The 25,866-nt window shown below is 41.1% G+C and overlaps 2 protein-coding genes across 2 annotated transcripts; one reads left to right on the forward strand and one right to left on the reverse strand.

Annotated features, from left to right (window-relative positions):
- The first annotated feature begins 9,564 nt into the window (after positions 1-9,564).
- Positions 9,565-10,878, forward strand: LOC112194577. The gene is made up of 5 exons (XM_024334799.1): positions 9,565-9,589; positions 9,666-9,931; positions 10,018-10,187; positions 10,259-10,440; positions 10,493-10,878. The coding sequence occupies exons 1-5, from the start codon at positions 9,565-9,567 to the stop codon at positions 10,876-10,878; spliced, it is 1,029 nt and encodes a 342-aa protein (XP_024190567.1).
- A 12,005-nt stretch (positions 10,879-22,883) lies between these two features.
- On the reverse strand, positions 22,884-25,172 carry LOC112192864 (DELLA protein GAI). Its single transcript, XM_024332768.2, has one exon. It carries the CDS (start codon positions 24,922-24,924, stop codon positions 23,230-23,232), a length of 1,695 nt encoding a protein of 564 aa, XP_024188536.1. The 5' UTR covers positions 24,925-25,172; the 3' UTR covers positions 22,884-23,229.
- Positions 25,173-25,866: the final 694 nt, after the last annotated feature.

Raw genomic sequence — 25,866 nt, forward strand, 5'->3', positions numbered from 1 at the left:
CCTATGGTACCATGAGCCTAAATTCTTCCGGAACTTAAACTCACAACATCATGCTTTAATTTCTTGGTAAAAAGTTCAAGCAACTTAGTTCTTCCCATAGGAATAGGCTAACCCAAGACCTATTTAGCTACACATGCTCACGGAATCAAAAGTTTATCAAGTTCATGTTTCCGATTCATTAATTTCCTAAAGCATGCTTCTAGGTGATAAATCTATAAACACACTTAGGATACATGAAAGTATAGTAGCCCAAAGATTCAAAACATGCATAAACATCAAACAACATGGAAATTTACATTATTTGCACAAAAGTTTACCCTAGCCTCAAATCCAACCACTCACAACATACAAGCCATGAACATCAAATTAAAGAGAGGAGGAGAGAAAAAGAGAAGAACTACCCAACCTTCCACCTAGCTCTCAAAGATGTCAAATGATGAGAGAATTGCTTCAAGGTATGGGATTTTCGGTTTTACAACCCAAAACACCATACACATCCACAAAACTCAAGAACAAAGAAAAACAAAGGCTTGGATGTGTGAAGCAAGTGTTGTGATTGATTTAGAGTGTGTAGTAACTTCGGTTTTGGTGAAACCCAAGTGCCTACAAACCTATTTCTCACACAAACTCAAAGAACTATGTACAAGGTATGAAAAACTAACCTAAAACTAAAGAAAATAGAGAATTTGATGCTCCAAAATAAGGGAGCCAAGGGGATGCACGGTTTTAGGAGAGAGGAAGGGCTATTTAAAGGCCAAGGCAATCCAAATCAAGGGTGGAGAACAAAAGGAATGAAGGGCTAGATGTGATTGACAAATGTGTAAGCACAAATTATGGATCTAGTCTTTGACTCCATATAGAAATGACTTAGCAAGCCCATAGATATTTTGGTGAAGAAGAAAAACTAAGGGTAGAAGGGTCATTGTGTAGGGGAACAAGGTAATAAATTGGAGACAAATGTGTAAGGTATAAGAATCGGACCACTTGTCATCTTTCAAATTTTGAATTTCAAAATAATGTAGACCCAAAGTCTTCCCCCCTAAAGTCTCTAACCCTAGTCAGCTCTTCATTGTCCTCCACACATGTTCTCGGCCGGCCAACTTGGCCGAAAATGTCCGGAATCCATCGTTGACCCATTTTTTGTTCGTTTGCGCACTTTCTTCTCCTTTATTCATTCAATTGAATCTCCACCGAGAGTTCGGAATTAGCCTTTGACTTCTTCATACCAAATGTTTCTCCATGAGTGTAGATCATCCTAGAAAAATTTTATGCTTAATTCACCGTGGTTTTCCTGGAAATGCTGCCGGAATCCATACAAGTCCGGTTTTGTAGTTTTTGTCTTCTAGTGCAGAAATTTGCACCGATCTTTTGAAGTCCTTCCACTCCGAACTAGCTCTTTATCTCTTCATAAGAAATGATCCTTAGGATATCTATAATATATCTGAAAAGTTTTAGCTCATTTGGAGTTCAATTGGTTAGGCTTCCGCCCCTCCTTTCTTGCCTAGGTCGGTTTCTCTTGGCCGGAGTTGGAAAATGTGCTAAAGTTGAGTTTTTAAGGCATTTCCAAGCTTTTTCATTATTTCCTAGCATGATAAGTAAAACATAATAAATATATATAAATAAACACAAAGGTCAAGCAAAAGTGCAAGATTAGGGAAATAATTACTAGGTAATTATGGACCTAACAAAAGGCTTTGTCATTCATCTTTCACGTTGTATTTCATTTTTTCTTTGTAAACTTTTTAGTTTTCCTTTGTTTGATTTCACAAAAATATGAATTCTAGTTAACATGACATTAAGGCCAAAGTTTAAAGCTCATTTATAAGTTTTGAAATAAGTTTTTAAGGCGAATTCTATATGTTGATTTCTATGTTGATTATGTGAGATTGCTTAATTGATTTTGTTTTACAGAAAACATTTATATGTATGTGTTCTTTGAGTGCACGACTAGGATATATGCATGTAATTGGAGCTAGATTTAGGTAACCAATTCACCTAATAGTTTTGTAAACCTATTTCATAGGTAGTAAAGGCTTTGGACAAATGTCGAAATCAATTAAGGAGGATTGCAAAAAGATGAACTTTTTCATTGTGCACTTTGGTTGACATCTTTTCTTTGTTCTTCATGCGTTGAATGTGTTCTTGATTAGTTAGTTTTCTAGACTATGATTGCATGTTCAATAGGATTAATTTAGGTGCTTTCACTTATATTAATTATTCAAGGAAAGTAAAATATGGGAAATCGTTTGCTTACTAACGTTTCACATGGTCAACTTCTTTCTCATGACATAGAAAATCAACTATAGGAATTGTAATTGGATTTCATACATATGATTGTGGTTTTGATCTTTGTTCCTTGCGTTTTCACCCCTGTATATGTATTTTATGTTTTTATTTTTGGTTCTTTTAATTTTAAATTTCAAAACCTAAATATCCCCCATTTATGATTCTGTTTATATTCTTTTATTCTTTGTTTTATTTTTGTAAATAATATATTATACTTAATTATTTATTTGTTTATGCAATTACAGCTGTACCCCTAATCCCCGGCTTGAATGATTTTCTACTTATTCTATACTGCAACTACACTTTGCAGAGTTAAATTGCGTACTACTTTTAGCATATCAATGCATAGAGAATTTGTGATTTTGTTGAATGAAAAATATATTCATAATACTTAACAACAATAATTCAATATGGGTAAAGCAATGAGTCCCTTCTCGAGACAGAGTTAGGATTTAGTCAAAACTAGGGTTTCGTAACCGGTGAGTACCACCTTGTGGCGGTGCTACCCGTGTGCTCTCTGTGTATGTGGTGGCTCATGTATCTACTGGTGTACGTGGTTGTGGTCGACAGTGGTGAGTTAGTTACTTTGGATGGAAGAGGTTATGAGAGATTTCTCATGGCTGCTTGCCATTCGTGATAAGGAGGAGTTGGAAGTTATTATGGTGGAGGATTCTACTGCGCTTATGGCCAGGGGATTTTGGCTGGTCGGTAAGGTCCTTTCTAATACGAGTGTGAATAAGGAGTCCTTTAGAAGTGTTCTAAAGAAGATCTAGACTATGAAAGAGGAGTTCTCCATTCTTGACTAGGAAGATTCAGGTAGGTTTGTCTTTTTGTTTAGATTTGAAGGTGATCGTCAAAGAGTTCTGAATGGGAGTCCCTGGTTGTTCAATAAAGCATTGTTAGCACTGGTTCCTTCTAATGGCCTTGTTAATCCAGGCAAGGTTTCTCTGCTGATGCAGAATTTTTGGATTAGGGCTTGAGGTCTTCCACCTGCGTTTCTCATAGAGGAGACAGATATGAAGATAGGAAGGAGTATTGGCAGATATATTGACACCGATCTAGGTTCTTTTGGCGATGGTACAAGAAGTTTTCTTAGAATCTGAGTGGGCTTGAAGACTTGTGAACCTTTGAGAAAGGGAATTCATATGCAACTCAATCCACGGGAGGCTTCTCTGTGCACGGTGAAGTTTGAATACAAACATCTCCCTCACTTTTGTCTATACTGTGATCTATTGGATCATGTTGGGGCAAACTATGCAGCTAGACTGGAAGGGAAGATTACATAGGTGAAATTTGGACGTTGGAAGATACTGGCTAAAGATGTTTTCTCTATTGATCCTCATGGTTAGTTGCAAGGTTGTTCTTTTGGCTTGAATGTAGGGAAGAAAATGTGGTCAATGAAAGCTCCAAATATTCCAGTGTGTGGGGTGGTTCGAGATAGGGCTGAAGGGGAGGATAGGGAACTTGTGTTTGATGGTAGGAAGGTTGGGACAGTATGTGGCATCGAACAAGTTGGTGAGGCGAAAAGGAAAAACTTGGTGTGGGATAATCATGAGACGTAAATCAGTACTGGTGTTATAAATGAAGTGATTATGATAGATGCCCCACCGAAGGGTGTGAATGTGGGTGAGGGTATGGTTAACCTGCCTAATTTAGTTGATGTTCCGGTTATGGAAGAAGTGATGAAGGCCGGTGTACGTCTTTTTGCTGTCTCTAAAACTCAAAGTACTAAGAATGACAATAAGGGTAAAAAAGTTGCAGATGGTAATCAAGGTGGAAGGAGGAGAGGAGGTGGGTAGAGTAAGAAAGTTTCTTGTGATGTAGAAAGCGATCATAAGCAGAAGAAGCCCTCTCCTAGTAAACATGGGAAAGCGAAAGACTTTGTGATGTCTTGTTCGCCTAGCAAGCGTCTGATCTTTAGATCACCTATGAAGAATTCAAAGCACGGCTTGGTAAAAGGTGGAATTAGTTCGACTGTAATTGGAACTGAAGTGGTGAGACCCGAGGAACAAGCCCACCACGAACAATGAATATCTTAAGCTGGAATGTACGCGGGCTTGGGAACCCGTCCATGTTCAATGCCCTGAAGAAGCTACTTAGGGCTCAAGATTCCGACTTAGTTTTCTTAATGGAGACTAAGAAGAAGAAAGATGCGATGATTAAGTTGTGTGGTTCTCTTAGCTATAATAATTGTAGGGTGGTGGAAAGAACAAGGGAGAAAGGAGGAGGGTTAGCATTGTTATGGAAGGATGGGTTACATGTTGATGTAGCAGATTCCTCGCCGGGGTTCATTGATGGAGTGGTAGTGGTTAATGGTAAGAGGTTACGGGTCACTAGTTTCTATGGTAATCCTGCAACCGGTGAGAGGCATCATTCTTGGGAGGTTTTGCGACGTCTCTATCACACAATGTCTATGGATGATTGGATTGTTTTTGGTGATTTTAATGAAATATAAGGGATGAAGAGAAAAGTGCTAGTAGGTTGCGACCTGTTTGTCAAATGGAGAGGTTTGGGCAGGTAGTCAATGATTGTGGCCTTAAAGAAATTGATTTTACTGGTCCCTTATTCCCCTGGAGCATTGGGACGGTTTCTGAACGGTTAGATAGGGGTTTCTTGAATCCGGCTGCAACTTTATCTTTTCCACAAGCACATGTGTTTCATTTAGATATTGGTGCGAGTGACCATCTTCCTCTTCTCTTTGACTTGTTAGGGACTGGTTTACCTCAAAAACATAAGATTAGAAGGAGATTTTTATTTGAAAGTTTTTGGGTGAAGGAAGAACAGTGTGGGTCTATTGTCAAAGAGGTATGGGAAGCTATGGAAGCTAATGACTTATTTTCTAAACTTCATAGTTGTGCTAAAAGATTACAAGATTGGAACAAGAAAGTGGTGGGACATGTTCCAAGGAGGATTGAAGAGTTAAAGTTTGCTTTGCAAAAGTTTCCTATTGACATTACCACAGAGGCAGATAGGGGTCAACGTTCAGCCATCAAAAAGGACCTAGAGAAGTATGCTGAGTAGGAGGAGTCTTTATGGAAGCAAAGATCTCGTGGCCAATGGCTACAGGAGGGAGATAAAAATACAAAGTTTTTCCATGTGGTTGCTAAGGGTCGGGGGCAGCAATGGGTGTATTTGATGAGGCCGGAGTTTGGAGTGAGGAGTTAGCAGCTGTGCAAAATGCATTTGTGTCTTATTTCTCGAATCTATATACGTCAGAAGGATGCAAAAATATGGAGTTGGTTCTTGACACCATTCCGAGGAAGGTATCAGACGAAGTGAATTGCAAGCTGCTTCAAAAATCCGAGAGATGGGAAGTGGAGGTGGCTCTGAAACATATGGGTGCTACAAAATCTCCAAGTTTGAATGGTATATCAGCTTTATTTTTAAAACCTACTGGTCAATTGTTGGAGATGCAATTTGCGTTATTGCTTGGGTGTTTTAAATGATGGGAAGAAGATGGATGATTTCAACCATACCCTGATTTCTCTTATTCCAAAGATCAGCATTCCAAAGCATGTTACTGAATTTCGGCCAATAAGAGTGTGTTCAATTGTATACAAATTGATTTCCAAGACTTTGGCTAATAGACTGAAGAAGTATTTGCCTGAGATTATTTCTAGCAACCAAACTGCTTTTGTTCCAAGTAGGAATATTCAAGACAATGGCATAGTGACTTTTGAAACAATACATACAATTCGTGTTCAGAAGTCTACTCCAAAGCCAAAATTGGTGCTTAAGTTGGATATCAGCAAAGCTTATGATCGTTTGGAATGGAGTTTTTTGGAGGAAGTCATGAAGAAGTTGGGTTTTGTGGGTGTGTGGATTAATTTAGTGATAAGGTGTGTTAAATTTGTGTCTTTTTCTATCCTTTAGAAAGGACAACTGGTTGGGAATTTCAACCAACTAGAGGAATTCGCCAAGGCGATCCATTATCCCCATATCTATATCTTCTTGTGTCTAAAGGCTTATCTGGCTTAGTTGTTAGAGAGGATGAGGTTGGGATGGTTTATGGAGCTAGAGATGCTCCTTCTGCACCATCTATCTCCCACATATTATTTGCAGATGATAGTCTCGTGTTTGTGAATGCTACGATCCAAGATTGTCTCCACTTAAAGCAATATCTATTGTTATATGAAAATGCAGCAAGGCAGCGTATTAACTTCCAAAAATTGGCATTGTCTTTTGGTCCCAATGTTTCTTATAAGAGGAAAACTGACATACAGGAGATTTTTAATGTACCAGTTGTGGATTTCCATGAGAAATACTTGGGCTCCCAACAACAATAGGCAGGAATAAGAAAGATATGTTTAGAAAGATGAATGAGAGATTGGATGTTCATTTACAAGGTTGGCAAGGGAAGTTCCTCTCTAAAGCGGGGAAGCTTGTTTTGATTAAAGATGTGGCTCAAGCTATTCCCACTTATTCAATGAGTGGGTTCCAATTGTCAATGGGGGTGTGCAAGAAATTCCAGTCAAAAGTAAGTCAGTTTTGGTGGGGGAAGGGCGGTGGTGCTAGGGGAATTCATTGGTGTAGTTGGGAGAAGCTGTGTGGACGTAAGGAGGATAGAGGATTAGGGTTTTGAGACTTAAGAGTTTTTAATCATGCTATGCTGGTGATAGGAGCATTTTAATGCGATGTTTTAATAGTTATTTCGTCATATTTTACTTAGTTATTTCCTTAAATAAATCAATTCTAATAAAGTTTCTATTTTTAGGTACCTTGGAGCAAATGGAGAAGAAATGAGCTTAAAGGCACATGAGAAGCAAGGGATCGTTGAAAATGATATAGGCAAGGCACAAGGGAAGAAATGAAGTTTTCCTGGTCCAGCCAAGAAATCCTGTTCAAAATAGGAAACTTTGGCAAAGAAAGACTCCTGAGTCAACTAGGAAGCATGATCGGAAAAATAAAGGAAAATGGCGAAAAATGAGGAGTCCTAATGACACTAGGATACTTGGGTGGACTAGGAGAGCCCAAGAACAAGCTCAAAACGTCCTCTACAAAGGTGATATGGATTGGGAGTCATTTTTGACAAGAAAAGATGGTTAAAAATCAAATTTGGAGTCCGTATTAGACATATACTGATTTTGGCCGAATTTCAAGAATATATCTGGATAATGACATCTCAATTAAATCATAAATGTATCTAGACATGATCATGGCCAAAGGGAGACTTTTACAGATAATGAAGGAGAATTTCAAGGGAGTGCAACAAGAAAATGTCCAAAACAAGTCCAGATTCATTCCTATTTCTTTGGGCGAAAATGAAGAGAAAAATCAGAAAAATCCTTATAAAATTTGGCAATAATATATTTTGAAGGATTATGGACTTATTTTGGAGGCTTTTGATTGGTTGGATGACACAGCTTGGCTTATGTGGAATTATTTGATTGGTTGAAGCTGTGTAGAGCAAATATATAATTCCTAGGAAATTAAAAGAAGATTCATGAAGCCTTGGCCATTCCCTATATATAGCACCACCCCCTTGGACGTTTTACACCACTTCACCAACCAGTTCTTTCATTCTTTTCAACATCAAAAAAATTCTCTCTATTCTCTAGTCTTCAGAAGCTCTGCGTCTCAACCAAGGAGGAGAAGAAGTCATGCAATACATCAAGATCCTAGCTGCCATCCACCCTTGTGTCGTTCCTAGAAGATTGCTTGCTTTCAAGGATCTTCAAGTTCTTCGTCTCAAGGCTTTGTCATTCATCTTTCACGGTGTATTTCATACTTTCTTTTGTTTTCCTTTGTTTGATTCGTAGAGTTATGAATTCTAGTTAACATGACGTTAAGGGCAAAGTTTAAAACCCGTCTCTATGTTTTGAAATAAAGTTGAAATTTCTTTATATATTGATTTTTATGTTACTTATGTGAGATTGCTTAATTGATTTTGAATTATAGAAAACTTTTGCATGTTTATGTTCTTTGGTGGCTGTTGATATCACTTATACCACATACCGCCAAGCATAAGTAACGACCTCATAGGTGGGCCCCATGACATGGCTAGCCCCGCCTATGGCATGCATCCGGTAGACCGACACCTGAGCTACGTTGCCATGGTGGAGGTCGGCCGGTATCTAGTCGGGAGGCCACCCTCACATGCTCTCCAAGAGGCTTCAAGGGAAGCAAATATGTGTATTATTGTCCCACATCGGAAATATAGAATAGGATGGGACTTCCTTCAGCTATAAGAGGAAGTCCTCCCCTTCTTGGAAAGGGATGGGATCCATGATCCCCATACTTATATACTACAAAGGCTACATGGCCTCACTCATAGTGAATTCTCTAAGTGGACGTAGCCTTGCCTCAAGGGCAAGGTGAACCACTATACATGCTTGTGTGTGTCTCTCTCTCTCCCCATCATGATCCATACTTAGTTCTCGTTCCGTATTCTCACATAGAAACAATGGCCAACTTAAGATACATGCATGTAATTGGTGCTAGATTTAAGTAAAAAATTCATCTAATAGTTTTGTGAACCTATTTCATAAGTAGTAAAGAATTTGGACAAAAGTTGAAATCAATTGAGGAGGATTTCAAATAGATAAACTTTTTCATACTAGGTTGTGCACTTTGGTTGACATCATTTCTTTGTTCTTTATGCATTGAATGTGTTCTTGAGTAGCTAGCTTTCTAGACTATGATTGCATGTTCAATAGGATTGATTTAGGTGCTTTCACTTAGATCAATTATTCAAGGAACGTAAAATATGAGAAATCGTTTGCTTACTAACGTTTCACATAGTCAACTTCTTTCTCATGACATAGAAAATCAACTATATGAATTGTAATTGGATTTCTTGCATATGGATGTGGTTTTGATCTTTGTTCCTTGTGTTCCACCCTTGTATATGTATTTTACATTTTTATTTTTGTTTCTTTTAATTTTTTTAATTTAAAGATCTAAAACCCCCATATTTGTGTTAACTTGCATATATCTTCATTCTTTGTTTTATTTTTGTAAATAATATTTTATACTTATTTAATTCTTTATTTTTTTTATGCAATTACAGGTGTACCCTCAATCCCCAGCTTGAACGATCCCTATTTACCATATACTAACGATGACATTTTACAGGGTTAAATTGCACGCTTACTTTTAGCATATCAGCTGGCAACAACAGTATGGAGAATATTTTGGAGCAAAAGGTCGCTAGTCAATGATATTCTGCAAGCTAAATACTTTCCATCTACATGTTTCTTGAATGCTTCTTTGGGGACTACTCCTTCGGCAATATGGAGGTTTGTTATAGGGAAAACAAGAAATTGATTGTGGTACAAGATGGCGTATTGGCAATGGCAGGAGGGTTAGTATTAAATATGATAGGCGGTTGCCATGTCCCACTAAGTTTAAAGTAGTATCACCTCTTTCTATATCGGCAGAGTGCAAGGTGGAAGCTTTGTTCACTGAAACAGGAGCATGGAATGTCCCTCTGATTCAATCTCTTTTCCTTTCACATGAAGCTAAGATGATATTAAGTCTACCAATGGGCCTGCGTACAATTCCAGATAAACTCATGTGGCATTATATGAAGTTTGGTAGCTATAGTGTGAAGACCAGGTATTGGGTGGCTCGAGATTTGGCAACCAGGAAGGGCGCAAGTATGGCTGGCAGTAGTTCATCTAACGTCTCCGCTATTTGGAAGAAGGTCTGGGGGCTTAATGTCCCACATAAAATTAGGCTGCTTCTTTGGAGGGCTATGCATAATTTTATTCCATTGGTGTAGTGTTGCAGAAGTGGAAAATTACGACTGAGACAATTTGTAGGCAGTGTGGGGCATCTGTAGAATCTACTCTTCATGTGCTCTGGGACTGTCCCAATGCCAAACGAGTGTGGAAGCTATCTTTCTTGAGTGAAGTTTGCAAGATATGGAAAGAGCCTTCGGTGATGGATCTATTTTCAATGTAAGTAGTATTGCAGTAGGGAATGACCTAGAAGCTTTTAGGTATATTGTCTGGTGGCTCTGGCGAAATAGGAATCTGCAACGCCATGATGAGAGATGCTTAAAGCCAGAAGAGTTGATAGCTGCGGCTTGGGAGTGGCAAATACAATATGAGTTGGCAAATACAAGGATGATGCACTCGAACTCGGTGGGTTCTGAATCAGCCAGTGCTGCTGCATCATCACCTTCGAACACTCAAGTTTGGTCTCCTCCAGGTACGGACTGTTTAAAATTGAATTTTGATGGTGCAACTGATGTGAAAAAAAGGAGTGTGTGGTGTGGGAGCAGTATTTCGAGATCAGCAGGGTAGGTTGAGAGGGGCTTTGGCGATAGCTCAGGTTGGTAATTTATCCCCAAGAGCAGTGGAATCATTAGCACTGCTGCATGGTCTCAAGTTTGCTTTGCACGTTGGTTTTACAAAGTTGGAAATAGAAGGTGACGCCCTGATAGTGTTAAACACCTTACATGATGATAGTGAGGATCTCTGTTTGGAAGGCCATATTTTAGATGAAGTCAAGCATTTAGTTAAGTCTTTTATTAGTTGTAGTTGGCGATTTGTGAGGCGCGATTACAACAAGGTTGCACATCGACTTGCAAAGGAAGCGTTAAGTTTAAGTCAACCTCTTTTATGTTTGGAGTCGGGGCCTAGTTAGCTTCAGCAGTGTGTCAGTATGGACTTCAATAGTGAAGTCTAAAGTGGGCGGAGATTCGTTTTGAAGCTCTTGTTACCATTCTCATTGTAATCTTCGTTATTTAATGAAGTTCTTATTTTGATTAAAAAAAAAACAAAAACTCAATAGTTGCTTGGAGTGAAACATTTTGACTATAAGAGCAAGTCCATCGGTTGCTTCTTGACCAGTCACCAGCTAGGAAAAGCTGAGGTGGTGACCATGGAGGAGAAAAACGCAGCTCCACTGGTAGCTTCTTGACCAGGCAAAATCCTGACTTTCTTGACCGAAGCCAAGAAAAAAGCCAAAGGCTTGACATTTTTCTTGCCCAGCCAACCCATCTGCCAGCTCGGCCCACCCCTGAATGTGGGTGACGTCAGCATTAGAAAGCTTCACAATTTCTCGTCTAGAGCTACGTTCGAGTAAGAAGCGAAGCCTAGAAAGCCGAAGAAGTCGCCGGCAACGAGGAACCGTAACGGAGACAGAAAGAACCCAAAACACATTCGTCAAAACTCGATCGAATTGAAAAACTAATTACACAAACGTGTAGAGCATGACGAGGGGATGAATTTCCATACCACATGCAAGCAAATCAGTGACCGGAGTCGCCGGAAAACACCACAGAACAGCCGGAGCAATCGTTGCTTCTCGCTGTCGATTCTCCGTTTCCGTTCAGTGCATGGATGATCCAAGGGAAAGGGGTTGCTGGCGACAGCAAGACGAAGACGATGGTGTCCGCGCGCAGCCGTGGTGTGGCCGGAGGAGTGATTTCCGGTCTGGTTTCCGGCCGGGTCTCGCTGCGTCTCGGGTCAGAGAGCACCGAGCTCTCTCTCTCTCTCGAATTTTCCTGTCTCTTCACACAGCTCACCACTTTAAATAGATGTGTCCCATTAATGATTGACGGCTAGGATCAATCGGTGAGAAAAGGTGGATGGATAGGATCGCGCCACCTGTTTCTCTTTCTTAAATTAATTTCCCAAAATTCCAAAAGTTCGGACAACCACAAAAAATAGCCCGGTGATCTGAATAATTCTCTGAAAATTTTCACGAACTCGTCGTGACGTGTACTTTATTATCCAACTCTTACATTGAGGATCTCACCCTGTGAAAATTTCTGAAAATATTCTCGAGCACTTTGACATTTGTCGAGATCGTTAAATAATTTCTCGTACGATCTCCAATAAGCTCAATACATTTTTCTGAGGCTCACATCAATGAACAGTTAAAAATGATGAACAGTGAAAAATGAACAATATTGACTGGTCAAGAAACAGAACGGGTGGAAACCCATGTCCAATGGCAATGAACAGTTACTTGACTGGTTGACACCTTGACTTTTCGACCCTGACATTTCTTGACTACGGGTGAACTTGCTCTAAACTCCAAGTTACCCAAGTGCTAAATAAACTCAATTTTTGATTGAAAAGTAATACCTTGTAGTAGGCTAGTAGCTGCTTGGTCCCTTGGTGATAAGGAGGAAGCTTCAGGCCCTTGCTTGAAATTTCCACCTGTAGATCAGAGGTGTTGGGGAGTTTGTTTTTTTTTTTTTTCCTAATTATTCTAATTAGAACTAGGAATAAAATAAGAATTAGAAATTTTACAAAAAGATAGGATGTGCATTTAGAAAAGTGGGATGTGTATATAAAATCTCTCCATAATTTATATCTACACCTTCCTTAATATATTTTTATTTTTCATCCTCATCTTTTTATGTTCATTCTAGAAAACAAGTCAAACTCATGTCCTTTGAACATTCAATTGGTCTGGACCAAGAATCAAATAGAAATCAAATGAAAATTTCAATAACCTGTACTCATTGAAATATTAACGACTCTGTTTTTGTGGATGAGAAATCATCACTGTCAAGTTGGCATTTTTTCCATTGGGTAATACCCGCGGGTAATATACCCACCCAGCAACCAAAATGGGTAATACCCATGATACCCATACCCAGTCTTTTTTTTTTCGCGGGTATTTCCATACTCACCCATCGGGTAAATGGGTACCCAACTACCCATCTGTTTGCTTTTTTTTTTTTTTTGCTGAGAAAAGCATCTCTAAGAACAGAAAAAAGAAAAAAAAAAAAAACATTTACTCTTACACTGGGATTGTGGGAATACTGAAATCAATTCCTTCAATTATTTATCATATGTGATTGATCAGATGGCTCTCGCTACATCACCACTCATGCACTCCTCTCACATCCTCGTCTCCGATTCTAGAGGGTACACCTTGCCAGTGGCCACTGAGTTCGTGAGAAGATGCGCGCGTAGGACTCAGCCACCACCGCCGCCACTCCCGTCGCACCGAGAGCCACCGGCGTATTCTCTGTGACGTTAATGGCGTCGAAGCTGTAGACGACGAAGATCGGGAGCTCAATTTGAAACCAAAGGAGGAAGAAAGAGAGTTGTCCATGAACAACGAAGATCTGGAGCTCTATATGAAATTAAAGGAGGAATGAATGAAGATCTGGGATTTTGAGAAGATGAAGATCTGGGATTTAGATCTGAAAAAGTTTCTTTTTTTTCTTTTTTTTTCCTTTTTCATCTTTTTTTTTAATCATAAACTTAATTTTGATTGAAAATTGTAAAAAAAAAAAAAGTGTAAGAATATAGCTTAATAACTTTTGATAAACAAAAAAGAAAAAAAAAACAAAAAAAACAGTTTAATAAGTTATATGGGTATGGGTACCTACGGGTATACCCATTTACTCGTGGGTAATTTACCGCTACAAATACCCGAATCTTTTTACCCAAATAAAACGGGTAACCGTGGATACCCATACCCGTGGATTTTTATGTCATCCCTTTCATCAGGACTAGATTAAACTTGGTTCTACCATCTAATCAACCAACCATCAAGCCAAAATTGTCATCAATATATAGCCTAAAGAGAAGAACCTGATTTTAATTGGTTCAGTAATTAGATGACAATAACATGTTCTTAATCAATCGGCACGCCACACAACCTCCGGCCATAAAAGTGATGTTCCCTTTTCGTTTATACTTCTACATTAAGACTATGAGTCTGAGACTAAAACATGTTCTCTGTGTGCCTCTCTCTCTCTCTCTCTCTCTCTCTCTCTCTCCTCAAGTGATAATTCACAGGTTTTTTTTTTTTCAAGAGTAAAATAGAATTTAATAAAATTACCAAATAATAAGGATGTTCATATATCAATTCAGGAGATCTAAATAGAACCACCATTAAATCTCCTCAACAATATCGTACATGTGCATTAGTCCAATGCCTAAGCCTCTTTATATAATGGACCAAGAGTCTTGCTGAATTTTTTTTTTCCTTTCTTTTCCTTAGTTCTTTTTCTGGTAGGTGCTTTTGTGATATGATTGATCAAGCTTGAGCTGCTTGACAATGGGACTATAGCTAATGGAGAATGGAGAATATTGATCAAGCAAATTAGTTCTTCTGTATTGGACTGAAATCTCCCAGCTTCGGTCGTGATCTTCATCAGTAGTGGAGAAACCATTTTGGTCATGCACCGGAAAGATAAAGACTAATATAGAGTAGCTGTGTCGAAAGGACTTGCACTTGACAAGTAGGAGCTGGAAAGAAAGCTTTGATGCTTCAAGGGCCCTGTGTTTTTCAAAAGAAGTCGACATGGTGCTTGTATGATGAAGGTTGTCAAAATCAGCGGAACCACTAGTCAATATCATGGCCTCACACACCATAAAATTGTCTGCTACAGATCACAGACATTGACCCTTGATCCAATTAATTTGTGGTCATGTAGATTAAGATATATAATTGAGTTTTTCAACCCCACCCTGTGAATCAAGGGTCAATTAATTTGAGTTGAAAAACCAAATTGACGACCGAAAAAAAAAAAGTCAAAACTTTTAGCAAGATAAAAAAATTTGATTAAAAACGTCATTTCAAGTCCTAGAATTTCAACAAAGCTACAAAAATGCATGCCTCAAAGTACATAACAGGCCTAAGGTTGCAAACCTCAACAACAATTAGAAAACAAACGGTCCGAACTAAATTGACGTAGCGGCATCGCTCAATTCAAAGGAAGAAAAACAAATAGTTACGTGGGAGGGTCGAAGAAGACAATTAATAGCTAAAAATGAGAAGGGCTACAAAACCTGAACAAAAAATATGTTCACGACTCACAGCTCCAACATATATTTAGATATAAATTTGAAATTGTTCAAGGAAAACCTAATTTGTGTTTAGCCCAAACTCTAGGTTACTTGACCTAGTGATAATAGGATTTAATTAGAAGGATCTAGAATCCTAATCAATGTAGAATTACTTTCCTTGTATGATTGAGATTCTATGCATTGTAATCCTCTATATAAAGAGGCCCCTATTATCAATGAGAATACACAGCGAATTTCTCTCAATTTCAGTTTCTCTAAAACACGTTATCAGCACGAAGCTCTAACCCTGAAATCCTAAATTCGTAGCCTACAAATCCCAGAAACCACCGCCGCCCACCTTGAAGATCCCAACTTCAGGAATCCAGAACCGGCGGCCCCACCCCAAGAACAGGCTGGAAAACCACCGAACCGGCCACCGGAAGTATCGAAAGTCCCTCTGCCCGGTTCGATGCTTTCCTCCCAGCCAACTGCTACCAAACTTCACCAGCAGCTATAGCCGGACCCCAGATCACCGGAGAAGAAAATTCATCACCTGAACCGGCCTAAATTCGACTGAACCGACCACCTGAGCTCACCAGATCTGAACTGGCAAAAAGAAAAAAAAAAAAAAAAGAGGGGAAGAACCTGTGCAGCCCAAGCCCGCCAGCAGGCCCAACGAAGCCCACGAGAAAGCCAAGCCGCTAGCCACCAAGATATCTGCCACGTCAGCGCCCAGTCAGTCCTGCCGCGTCAGCAACTGATCTGCCACGTCAGCTCCGATTGCCACATCAGCACCCCAGTCAACGACCGGTCAACCCTCCAGTCAACGGCCGATCAACGCTTTCCGGCCACTTTTCCGGTCAGCTACAGTAACTTCCGCGCGACGACTTTTCCGACCATCTTTTAAGGTAAAATTTTCTAAAAGTTCTCGTTTTTGAAGTTTTATTTCTATTTCTTCTTCTTTTCTCGGGGACTTCCAATATCCCTTCTTCTACCCCCCTTTTCTTCTTTATAGGGGAGACCAAAAGCCGAACTGTGAGGGTTCGTGCTCACTCCAAGCTTGAAGCTTGTAGAGTCCTCCAAACTTAAAGTTTGTTGAGAAGAAAACGATCGACCACATACATCGTTGTTTCGATCTAATCCAAAACCCCTCTTGGAATAGGATTTTCTTGGAAGCGACTACGCTCAGAAAATCGCTAATTTCTTGGAAGAGACTACGCTCAGAAATTTAATAGTTTTTCGTGGTAGCCTTTTCGCTCCGAAACTAACCCTAATCTTGTGTTGTTTTTCAGGATGAGTAACCTGAACAAGTTGAACTTCGTTCCACTAGAAACAACTGGCGCAGGATACCATAGGTGGGTCCGAGATGTGCGCCAACATCTTAAGGCTGATGGACTTCTGGGAGCCATCCAAGAGCCTGGTCAGAACGTGCTCTCCATTGAGCAAGCTACTGCTTTCGAAGCAAAACAAGCTAAAGCCATAATTCTCATGACAAGGCACATGAATGACGCGCTCCAAAATGAATACCTCAATGAGGAAGACCCAAGAAAGCTATGGGTAGAACTTGAGCAGCGATTTGGCAACGTTCGTGACTCCCTGCTTCCTGATTTAGAAGTGCGATGGCATAGCCTCCACTTTTGTGATTTCAAGTCTGTGCTTGATTATAACTCGGAAGCTCTTCATATCAAGTCTCTGATGGAGTTTTGTGGCCAAGCCATAACTAATACGATGTTGATCGAGAAGACTCTCTCTACCTTCCCCGTCTCTGCACTGATGATTTCAAAGAATTATCGGATTGATGTAAATGCAGGACGTATCACAAGGTTTCATGAGCTCATTGGCGCCATGAATGTAGCTGAAAAGCATGACAATATCCTTGTGAAGAACTATAATGCTAGACCCGTGGGAACTAAGCCTATTCCGGAGTCTAACTATAGTCGCGTCCCTAATGGAGGACGCAAGGAGCGAAACCCTAAGGATAGGGACAATTCTGGACATTCTGGTCCATATGTTCGCCCTAAAGAGGAAGGAAATCGCCAAGAGAGGCGTGCATGGAACCGTGGAGGTCAACGTGTGAAGAGAGAGAGAGGCGGAGCCTCCGACCATGGTGGTAACGCCACCAAGAGGATAGGTCGTCCAAATCGTGCCCCAATGGCGCCTCGATCAAGGGAGCCTGACCATAATGATGTTTGTTTTCGATGTGGATCAACTGAACATTGGGCCAAAACATGTACCGCACCCCAGAATGTTGCAAACGCATACAAGACGTATCGTGAAGCAAGGGAAGCAAATTACATGGCACAAGATGATCAAGATGCTGATCTAGATCTAAGGGTGGAAGACTACAAGGATCAAGACCCAGAAATTGGCGATTTTGATTAAGTCTTTTTATTTTCCAAGAGATGTAGGCGATTGCCATATTACTTTTTATTGGATTAGATTTTCTTTGATCTAGAAACAATGATGTCTTCCGTTGGCTTATGAATAAAATTTCGAGTTCTTTTCATTATGACTCAATTTTGATTCTGAGCATATGACTTTGTGACTACGATGGCTGGGCCATCAGTATTAATTCAAGGACATGGAATAGCCCAAGTTCCACTTGCCAAATGGCACCTTGATTACAGCTGTCACAGAAACTCTCTACGCTCTTAGGGCAAATAGTACCCTATGAATAGCCAACGAATTCCATGAGAAAATGCATGTAGAGAACGGAAATGAGTTCCTTTGCATTACCTCTAATGATTGCGAACAAAGATGCATCTTAGAGAAGTTTATGTGTCTCTCTAGTGGACTTTATGTCACTATTCGAGCTATTAAATCTAATAAAGTTATGAGAGAAGATCTCTTGGATTTAGACACATATTGGGTTTGTCACGATAGGATAGATCATCCTAGTCATGATATGATGATCCGTCTACAAAAAGACTGCACACGGACATCTTTTCTCTCGAGCGAAATGAAGCATGAATCAAAAGTTGATTCTTTGATTAAGTGTGACCGACGTTGCTGCCTAGGGCACCGCCTCCGTCCACCACCAGCCTAGGGCTGGCGTAGTCCCTATCCATGACTCCATGAATGGCGTCCATTATGGTGATGGCGCCCTAGGTGATGCTGCAATCACCAACTTGCTTCAAAATAGTGTTTCAGACGCTCAGGCCTAACCAAAATTCTCATTGGTTGCTTCTAAAGCCTCTCGCTCGTTTTACTAAGCCCGTTCCTTAGGGAAATTAGGACTGAGACCGTTCTATGCAAAGGATATGACAATACTCATTCTGTTCTTACAAAGAATCCATAGGGATTTTGTGGATTGATTCAACCAACTCGCGGACGCTTAAATATTTCATGATGTTGGTTGACACGCAAACACACTGGTCACGTGTTGTGCCATTGTCCACCTATAAATGCTACTTATGCTAGACTCCTAGCACATATCATATGACAATGGGCTCACTCCCCAAATCATCCTATTCAGTCAATTGGATTTGACTATGCTAGTGAGTTTACATCGAAGACTTTCGATGGATATTGCAATGGGCTTGATGTTGGACATCACATTCCCATGTACACACCCAATTGGTCTCGCGGAAACGACTACGATGGTAGTCCGAACATTGGTAATGCGCACCAATCTCCTTACATCCGCTTGGGGTGATGCGATATCGCATGCAGCCATGCTAATTCATTTACGACCTACCGCCACTCAATGTACCTTTGCGTTACAGCTAGTGACTGGGTACACGTCTTTTGTACTTCCGCACATTTGAGTGAGCCATTTAGGTGCCAATTGCGCCGCCACAGCGCTCTGTGATGGGTCCTTACAGACGAATGGGCAACTACGTTGGATTTGAGCTTCCAACAATCGTCCGCCACTTAAATGCCCTTGCTAGGCAATCTTCTTACCGCTAGATTTGCGGATGTCACTTTGATGAGATAGTCTTCCCGTCGTTAGGGGGAGATAAGAACACGAATGTTCAACATGAACGACAGGAATTGTCGTAGTCTGTCCCCACTATGTCTCATCTTGATCCCTGTTAAAGTGACGAGATCACACAAATATGCTGCAAACATGCCTGCAAGGAAGGACGTCCCTACGAGAGGATGTAGTGCCACCCTACACGGAGGTAGGCATGGCGCCAACGCCAATGAGAGTGGCACTCTGGCATTACAGGCCATGGCCCCAGCTAGAATGTGTGGAGATGCCCGTGGGTTCGAAGGATACTTTGGCACATTCCAATCATTTGATCATCAAGACTCAAAATCCGTCTTATGAGAATCTTCCGGGTTATGGTTATCGTTGGGGGACGCCTCAACGTCAGAACCTATTCCTGAGAATATAGAGCTCTATGAAACTTACACTAGTGTACATGAGACGTGGGATAGAACTCCATCAGAATTGATGATGTAGTTGCGTAATTTGTTGCGCATGAGTTTTTGAGTTAGATGATATCGAACCACGCTCCGTTGATGAATGAGTGCCAACGTAGAGAGAAATTTGGCCTAAATGGAAAGATGCGATCCAGGTTAAGATGGATTCTCTAACGAAGAGGAAGGTTTTCAAGCTAGAGATGTCAACACCTCCTAACATAGAACCTGTTGACTAATGGGTCTTCGTTAGAAAGCGTAGTGAGAAAAAGAGATAGTAATCTCGCCTTATGGCGCAAGGCTTCTCACAAAACACCCTGGAATCGACTACGATGAGACATATTCTCTCGTAATGGATGTCATTGCACTCCATTACCCTGTCAGTTTGGTAGTTTCCAAATAACTGAACATGCAGCTTACAAATGTGGTCACTACGTATCTCTATAGGGATCTAGATACGGAATATACATGAAGGTTCATGGCGAACTTTATTTACCCAAGTCAAGAGGTTTTAGACCACGGAGCGCGTTTACAATAAGGTCGAAACGCTCACTAAAGTGACTACTTGATTGGGAAGGGATATGCCCACGCGTTTCTATAACAAGTTTCGGATTCTATCGCGGTTCATGTTAGACATGATCTTCATTAGAAGCCCTTAAAGAGTTAAGGGAAACTGCTGAACACTTGAAATCCCGTAGTTTGAGATGAAGGATTTTGGGAGAACACGATTATATCTCGGTTTAGAACTTGAGCATCGTGTCGATAGATGCTTAGGCATTTTGACAAGGTCAAGCCTTCAAGCACCCCCATGATCGTCCATAGTCTTGATCCTGAAAAGAATCCTCTTCGTCGAAAGGATGATGATGAAGATGTGCTAGAGGCAGAAGTGCCTTACTTAGTACAATAGGCGCATTATTGTACTTATCCCAATGCACAAGACCGGACATCTCATATGTTGTGAACTTGTTAGCTAGATATAAATCTGCGCCAACGCGACGCCATTGGATTGGTGTAAAAGATATCTTTCGATACTTGAGATGTATGAATGATATGGGCTTGTTCTATCCCTACAAAGAGATGATGGATTCGGACCCATCACACACCAGAAACGCCGCCAACGCTGGCCTGCGTTCTCTATCCCCATCCTAAAACGACATGTGTTTTGGAAGGTTTTGCTGATGTTGGGTATCTCTCTGACCCACACAATGGTCATTCCCAATCCGGTTAAGTGTTCACCATGGGAAAATACCGTGACATCTTGGAGGTCGACAGAATAGACCCTAGTCGCTATATCTTCTAACAATGCAGAGATCATTGCTCTTCACGAAGTGGTTCGTGAATGTATATGGATTGGATCCATAATTACGCATGTTCGAACAATTGTGGTTTGAAGTCTACCACAGATGAGCCTACGAGCATTTAGGGTAATGCTACTTGTTTTGAACGAATGAGGCAAGGCTACATCAAAGGCGACAACACCAAGCATAATCAGTAACAACAGACACTCCTCGAGATCAAAGTGAACTAGGTTCGATCTGAGGACAGTGAGGCAGACTTGTTTACTAAGTCATTGCCTAAATCCACGTTCGAGAAACATGTGGCAAGAATTGGTTTGTGGAAATTATCTAAACTCCCATGATCGTAGTCATCAGGGGGAGGCGCAGACATCAGGGGGAGATGTCTACATGTTCACCTCGAAACGTGAAGGGTGTGTTGTGCTCTTTTTCCCCTTCGACCGAGGTTATTTTTGTCCCACTGGGTTTTTGTTACTCGGCAAGGTTTTTAACGAGGCAACGAGAGAAGCACCGCGTTTGGGCAACACAAAGGGGAGTGTTTAAGGAAAACCTAATTTGTGTTTAGCCCAAACTCTAGGTTACTTGACCTAGTGGTAATAGGATTTAATTAGAAGGATCTAGAATCCTAATCAATGTAGAATTACTTTCCTTGTATGATTGAGATTCTATGCATTGTAATCCTCTATATAAAGAGGCCCATATTATCAATGAGAATACACAGCGAATTTCTCTCAATTTCAGTTTCTCTAAAACAGAAATGTTTTTATTTCGGTGTTTTTAAATGTACTCAACAAATTTTTTTTTTTTTTTGAGAGAATAGATTATTTTATTACTTATTCATAGTCAGAATATATTTTACATCAATTGTTGTCTCATACCAATAGCCTAAATGGCACAAGTTGCCAAATAAATTGACCAGTAACCCTCATTACAGACAAAATTAGCACAATTATTCGAGCCTAAAAATAACAGGACCCAAACCTTCACAACCTAAAACTTCTTCATAGTAAATTTAGTCGCCTAGAGACCTCAATTGGTGTACAACTAGAGAAATTAAAAATTAAGTTGACAAAGACCCAAATCCAATTGCAGGCAAAAAAACCAAAACTAAAACGAGATAAAGCCCACTAGATCTACCAGAAAAGACCAAGAGAAAAAGCTAGAAAAATAAGATTTGTTGGGCCAAACAACAGCTCAATCATGGTCCAAAGGAGAATCTAGCCCAAGGTTGAAGCCCAACAAGGCCAACCCGGCCCAAACCCATCCCCACCCCATGCAGCATGTATGCTAGAGAACCATAAACCCTAAACATGGCCCCCATCGCTGCCCTTCCAAGGAACACCACCTCCATCGCCACCACCATCGAAGCAAACGAGTTTGGATGCCCATCAGGCTCGAGCCAATCGGGTATGGGATACCCAACACACCCTGCCGTCTACCGGATGTCAACGACACCTCCACAACCTCCAACTACAATCCCCAGAACACTGTCGCAACCATCTATGCCGCCAAACGAGGATCGAAAAGGGATGAAACTGGCCAACCAATGTTAGTTTATTCCTCGTCCAGAAACCCAAGAACCACCGCTGAGCTCTATAAACCACCACCCGTCCGGCATCACCGCAACGTCAACGCGGCAGTGACGTTGGGTCACCGCCGGACGGGTGTTTTTGAAAAGCTGGACGAGCGTTTTTAAAACACTAGGGAAGAAGACTAGGATAGAAGCTGTTGCACTAGAGAGAAGTAGGGTTTTTTTTTTTTTTTTTCTTCCTTACTCAACTAAAATCTTAGTATAACCAAACAATTCTTTTATATGAAGTAAAACTTCTAATATTTTTTTTTTAATATTTCTAAGTGCACGCAACAAGTTTTCCATAATATCCTTGTTCTTAATAATACCCGGCAAACTCTTCATCGTGACGAGCCGCCGTTGTGCACTCCTTTGCTAAGAACAATGTTAAATATGCTTGTAAGCTTGTTCTCTTGTTCTGCGCAAAGCTTCATTGTGACTCCCGAAGCACCCTTTGGTGTTTTTCTCTAAAACTAGATCCCCAAAACTTGCACGTATTAGAACATAGCATAAATGAAACAATTTCCTCATTACAATCTTCTTATTTTATGAACTCCCATGGTCGCCAAGACTTTGCTTTGGGAAGGTGATGCATGAAGCATATGCACGCCACATTGCTATTTTAGAATCTTCAGTATTCATTATTAACCGAGTCCACACTGACAGTGTCAAACCTCACTAATTCAAATTGAATCAATGCATCACATCATGTATTACAGAAACTCGGATAGCTACACATTCTCACTATCAAGTCTTCTTCTAGAAATTGAAATTGCACTGTGCAAGAAGGCAACAAGGGCCCAGTAGTAGACACTACTGTGTAGTAAAAGCATACTAAATCTAGACCACTAGAAATTTTACAGCTCAACTAAAGCTTAAAATGAAGGGGTAAAAACACAACAATATTACTAATGTGGATTTGGTTTCACCCTCTTTCACAGTCCCCTGACCCAACAGAGGCCCACTCACTGTCCAATGGTCACCATCAATCATCAACTGAGTCGACTCACTGAGTCGGACTCGCCAGTTGCCAAGCCGAGGTGGCGATGAGAGGCCGTGTGTGCCACCCAAGCATGAGAGACCCATTGTTCTCCTCCACCTGATACCCACCTCCGCCGGCGTAAAGCGCCAGCAACGTCTTCGCCTGCTTGAACACGTTGGATCCCAGATGAACCGGTTCGAACCCGGCTCGGCTCAACCGGTTCCGCCACTGCGTCAGGGTCTCATGGCGCTCCACTCTGTCCCCACCATCACATGCCACCACGTTGCATATCTGCCTTCCCAGGTACACCTCCGACATGACCAGGTCTTCACTCGACCCAGACGAACCCTCCAACGAGTCAAATAAGCTGGAGTAATAATGCAATGACTCGTTGAACCGGTCCAGAAAAACCGGGCCGTTATGATTCGCCTCCTGCTCCACCATCGTAACAATCTTGGGATTCATGGCTTTGATTGAAGCCATGACTTTCTCTATCGCCCCCGGTCGCGCCAACAGGCAGTGGAGCTCGAAAACAGAGTTGACCGCCAAGGTCTCTACTTCCGGCGGACGGACGTGGAGCATTGAGGGCTCCAGATCAGCCAAACTGTTTGCGACCAAACCTCGAAACTCGAACTCGACGCCCATGGTATCCGCGAATTGGGCCAATTTCCAACCCACTTGCTGCAGGGCGTCTGTGTTGTCCGGCTGCGGCGGCCCAACACCCGTAAGCCGAAACACCGGCGGCCCACCAGGCCTCAATGCGAGCGCTTGCATCAGAGCCGGCCATTGCATCCCTTGCTTCAGCCCGAAATCGACGACGTGTACGCTGGTTGCGGTGGCGAATGCTTCGAGAATAGCTTGATTGGCAGTGAAGTGGGCAAATTTGAGGTAAGGGCAGGTCTCGTAGAAGTGCATCTGAAGAATATCCGAGTAGGAAGAAACGAGAGAATCCTCTTGAGGGTAGACTCTGTAAATACGTCGAGCAAGGGCTTCTGCAAAGTAAGTGGCGACCTTTCTCATAGCGCCGGTCTGGGAGACGGCGAGTGTGCCTACTTGCTTGACGAGCGCGTCGGCCACCTTCAAGTTGTCTTGCTGAACAGCCTCGGCACAGGCCAAGAGTGTGTGCACCAATCTCACCCCTGTATCCTGTGCATCAACCACAACGAGCGGCCGAGGCTCAACCGAAGAAGAAGATGATGATGCCGAACCAGTTGAGGTTTTCAACCGTTTGCTATTGATTTCAGTCTCGGTTTGCAATTGGGATTGTGGGTAGGCTGCAATACCAGGAATGGCTCTGAGATCGTACTCGGAGTTGTCATCGTAAATGACCCGAGATTGGGTCTCAATCTGCTTCTGCTTCTGTTTCTGCTTCTGCTTCTGCTGCTGAGAGTTTGACAAGTCGTCGTCAATTGGGTTGAGTTCCATGAGCATGGTCTGGAGCCAGCCGGAGAGATCGGATGGGTTGTAATGAACTGTATCGGAAAGCTGTGAAATCCCATCTTGTTGAGCTGAACCCATGACCATCTCAAGCTGTTCAAGCTTCTCGGCCACATCGGCCATGTCATCGGACCTGACTTTATAGCCCAAAACGGCCAATAACTCATCCATGCTTCCAGATTCTTGCTCCTCCTCCCAAATTTTGGCCTTGCTACTATTCGAGACGGACGTATTGCTACCATTTTGACCTCCGCCGCAACTCACTTGGTGATTTCGCTTCATCTTTTCTTTGATGTTTGACTGTGAGCAAGAAAAAATTGAACACTAGTGAGTGAAGTTTACATCAATAGGGTTTTATCCTCTTTGCTTTATTGTTTTTTATTCTTCTGACGAGTAGAAGAGAGGAGTTGGTTGGGAGGTCGAATGAAGGAACAGCAATGGCTACGTGCGGAAGAGATAAGGGGGATATTGGAGGTCGCAATAATTGGGATATTTTTAGGAACATATCTAAAAATTATTTTATTTGCTTCCGGCCACTAGTTTAATTAAAACAGAGCCGTGGGAGCACTGTGCTACCATATGTTATTAAACAAAAGAGCTACGCAGTAACTAAACCAGAAGCAGTAGGGTGTAGCCATTGGGCACACGCTTGAAGCCCGAGGTTGCCGCTTCAGCTGTCATTGCACATTTGTTTACTCATCTATTTAAACTTCAATTTGGGGTTAAGACACGTAAGCTAGGGTTCTAAAATCATGCAATGGTGTGAGAGGGAATATCATTTTCAAGAGAATACTATGAACAAGTGAAGCCTATAAGATAATAAACACCATTAAACAATTTCTTTAAACAGTCTCATGGCCTACGTACCCCTTAAATTTCTCTCAATTATCAAATCAGATCGACACTAATCTGTGGTTGAATTTGGTGGTGTTAGGTTTATTTCTTTTCAAAATCGAAATAGAACTAATTTAATATTGGTTAAGTTTTGTTTTCTTCTTTCTAGTTCAATTTTGATATTTACAGTTTTTTTTTTTTTTCAAATACTTATTTAAAGCTGCGTATCTCAAAATTTTAGAGAAAATATTCATTTACCTAAAATTGAGCTACATTAACTCTAGGTTAAGTTTTGTTTACTTCTTTCTGGTTCAATTTTGATATTTAAAGTTTTTTTTTTAAAATACTTATTTAAAACTACGTATCTCAAAATTATAGAGAAAATATTCA

This window comes from Rosa chinensis, chromosome 3 (genome assembly GCF_002994745.2).
Source record: "Rosa chinensis cultivar Old Blush chromosome 3, RchiOBHm-V2, whole genome shotgun sequence".
Taxonomy (NCBI): domain Eukaryota; kingdom Viridiplantae; phylum Streptophyta; class Magnoliopsida; order Rosales; family Rosaceae; genus Rosa; species Rosa chinensis.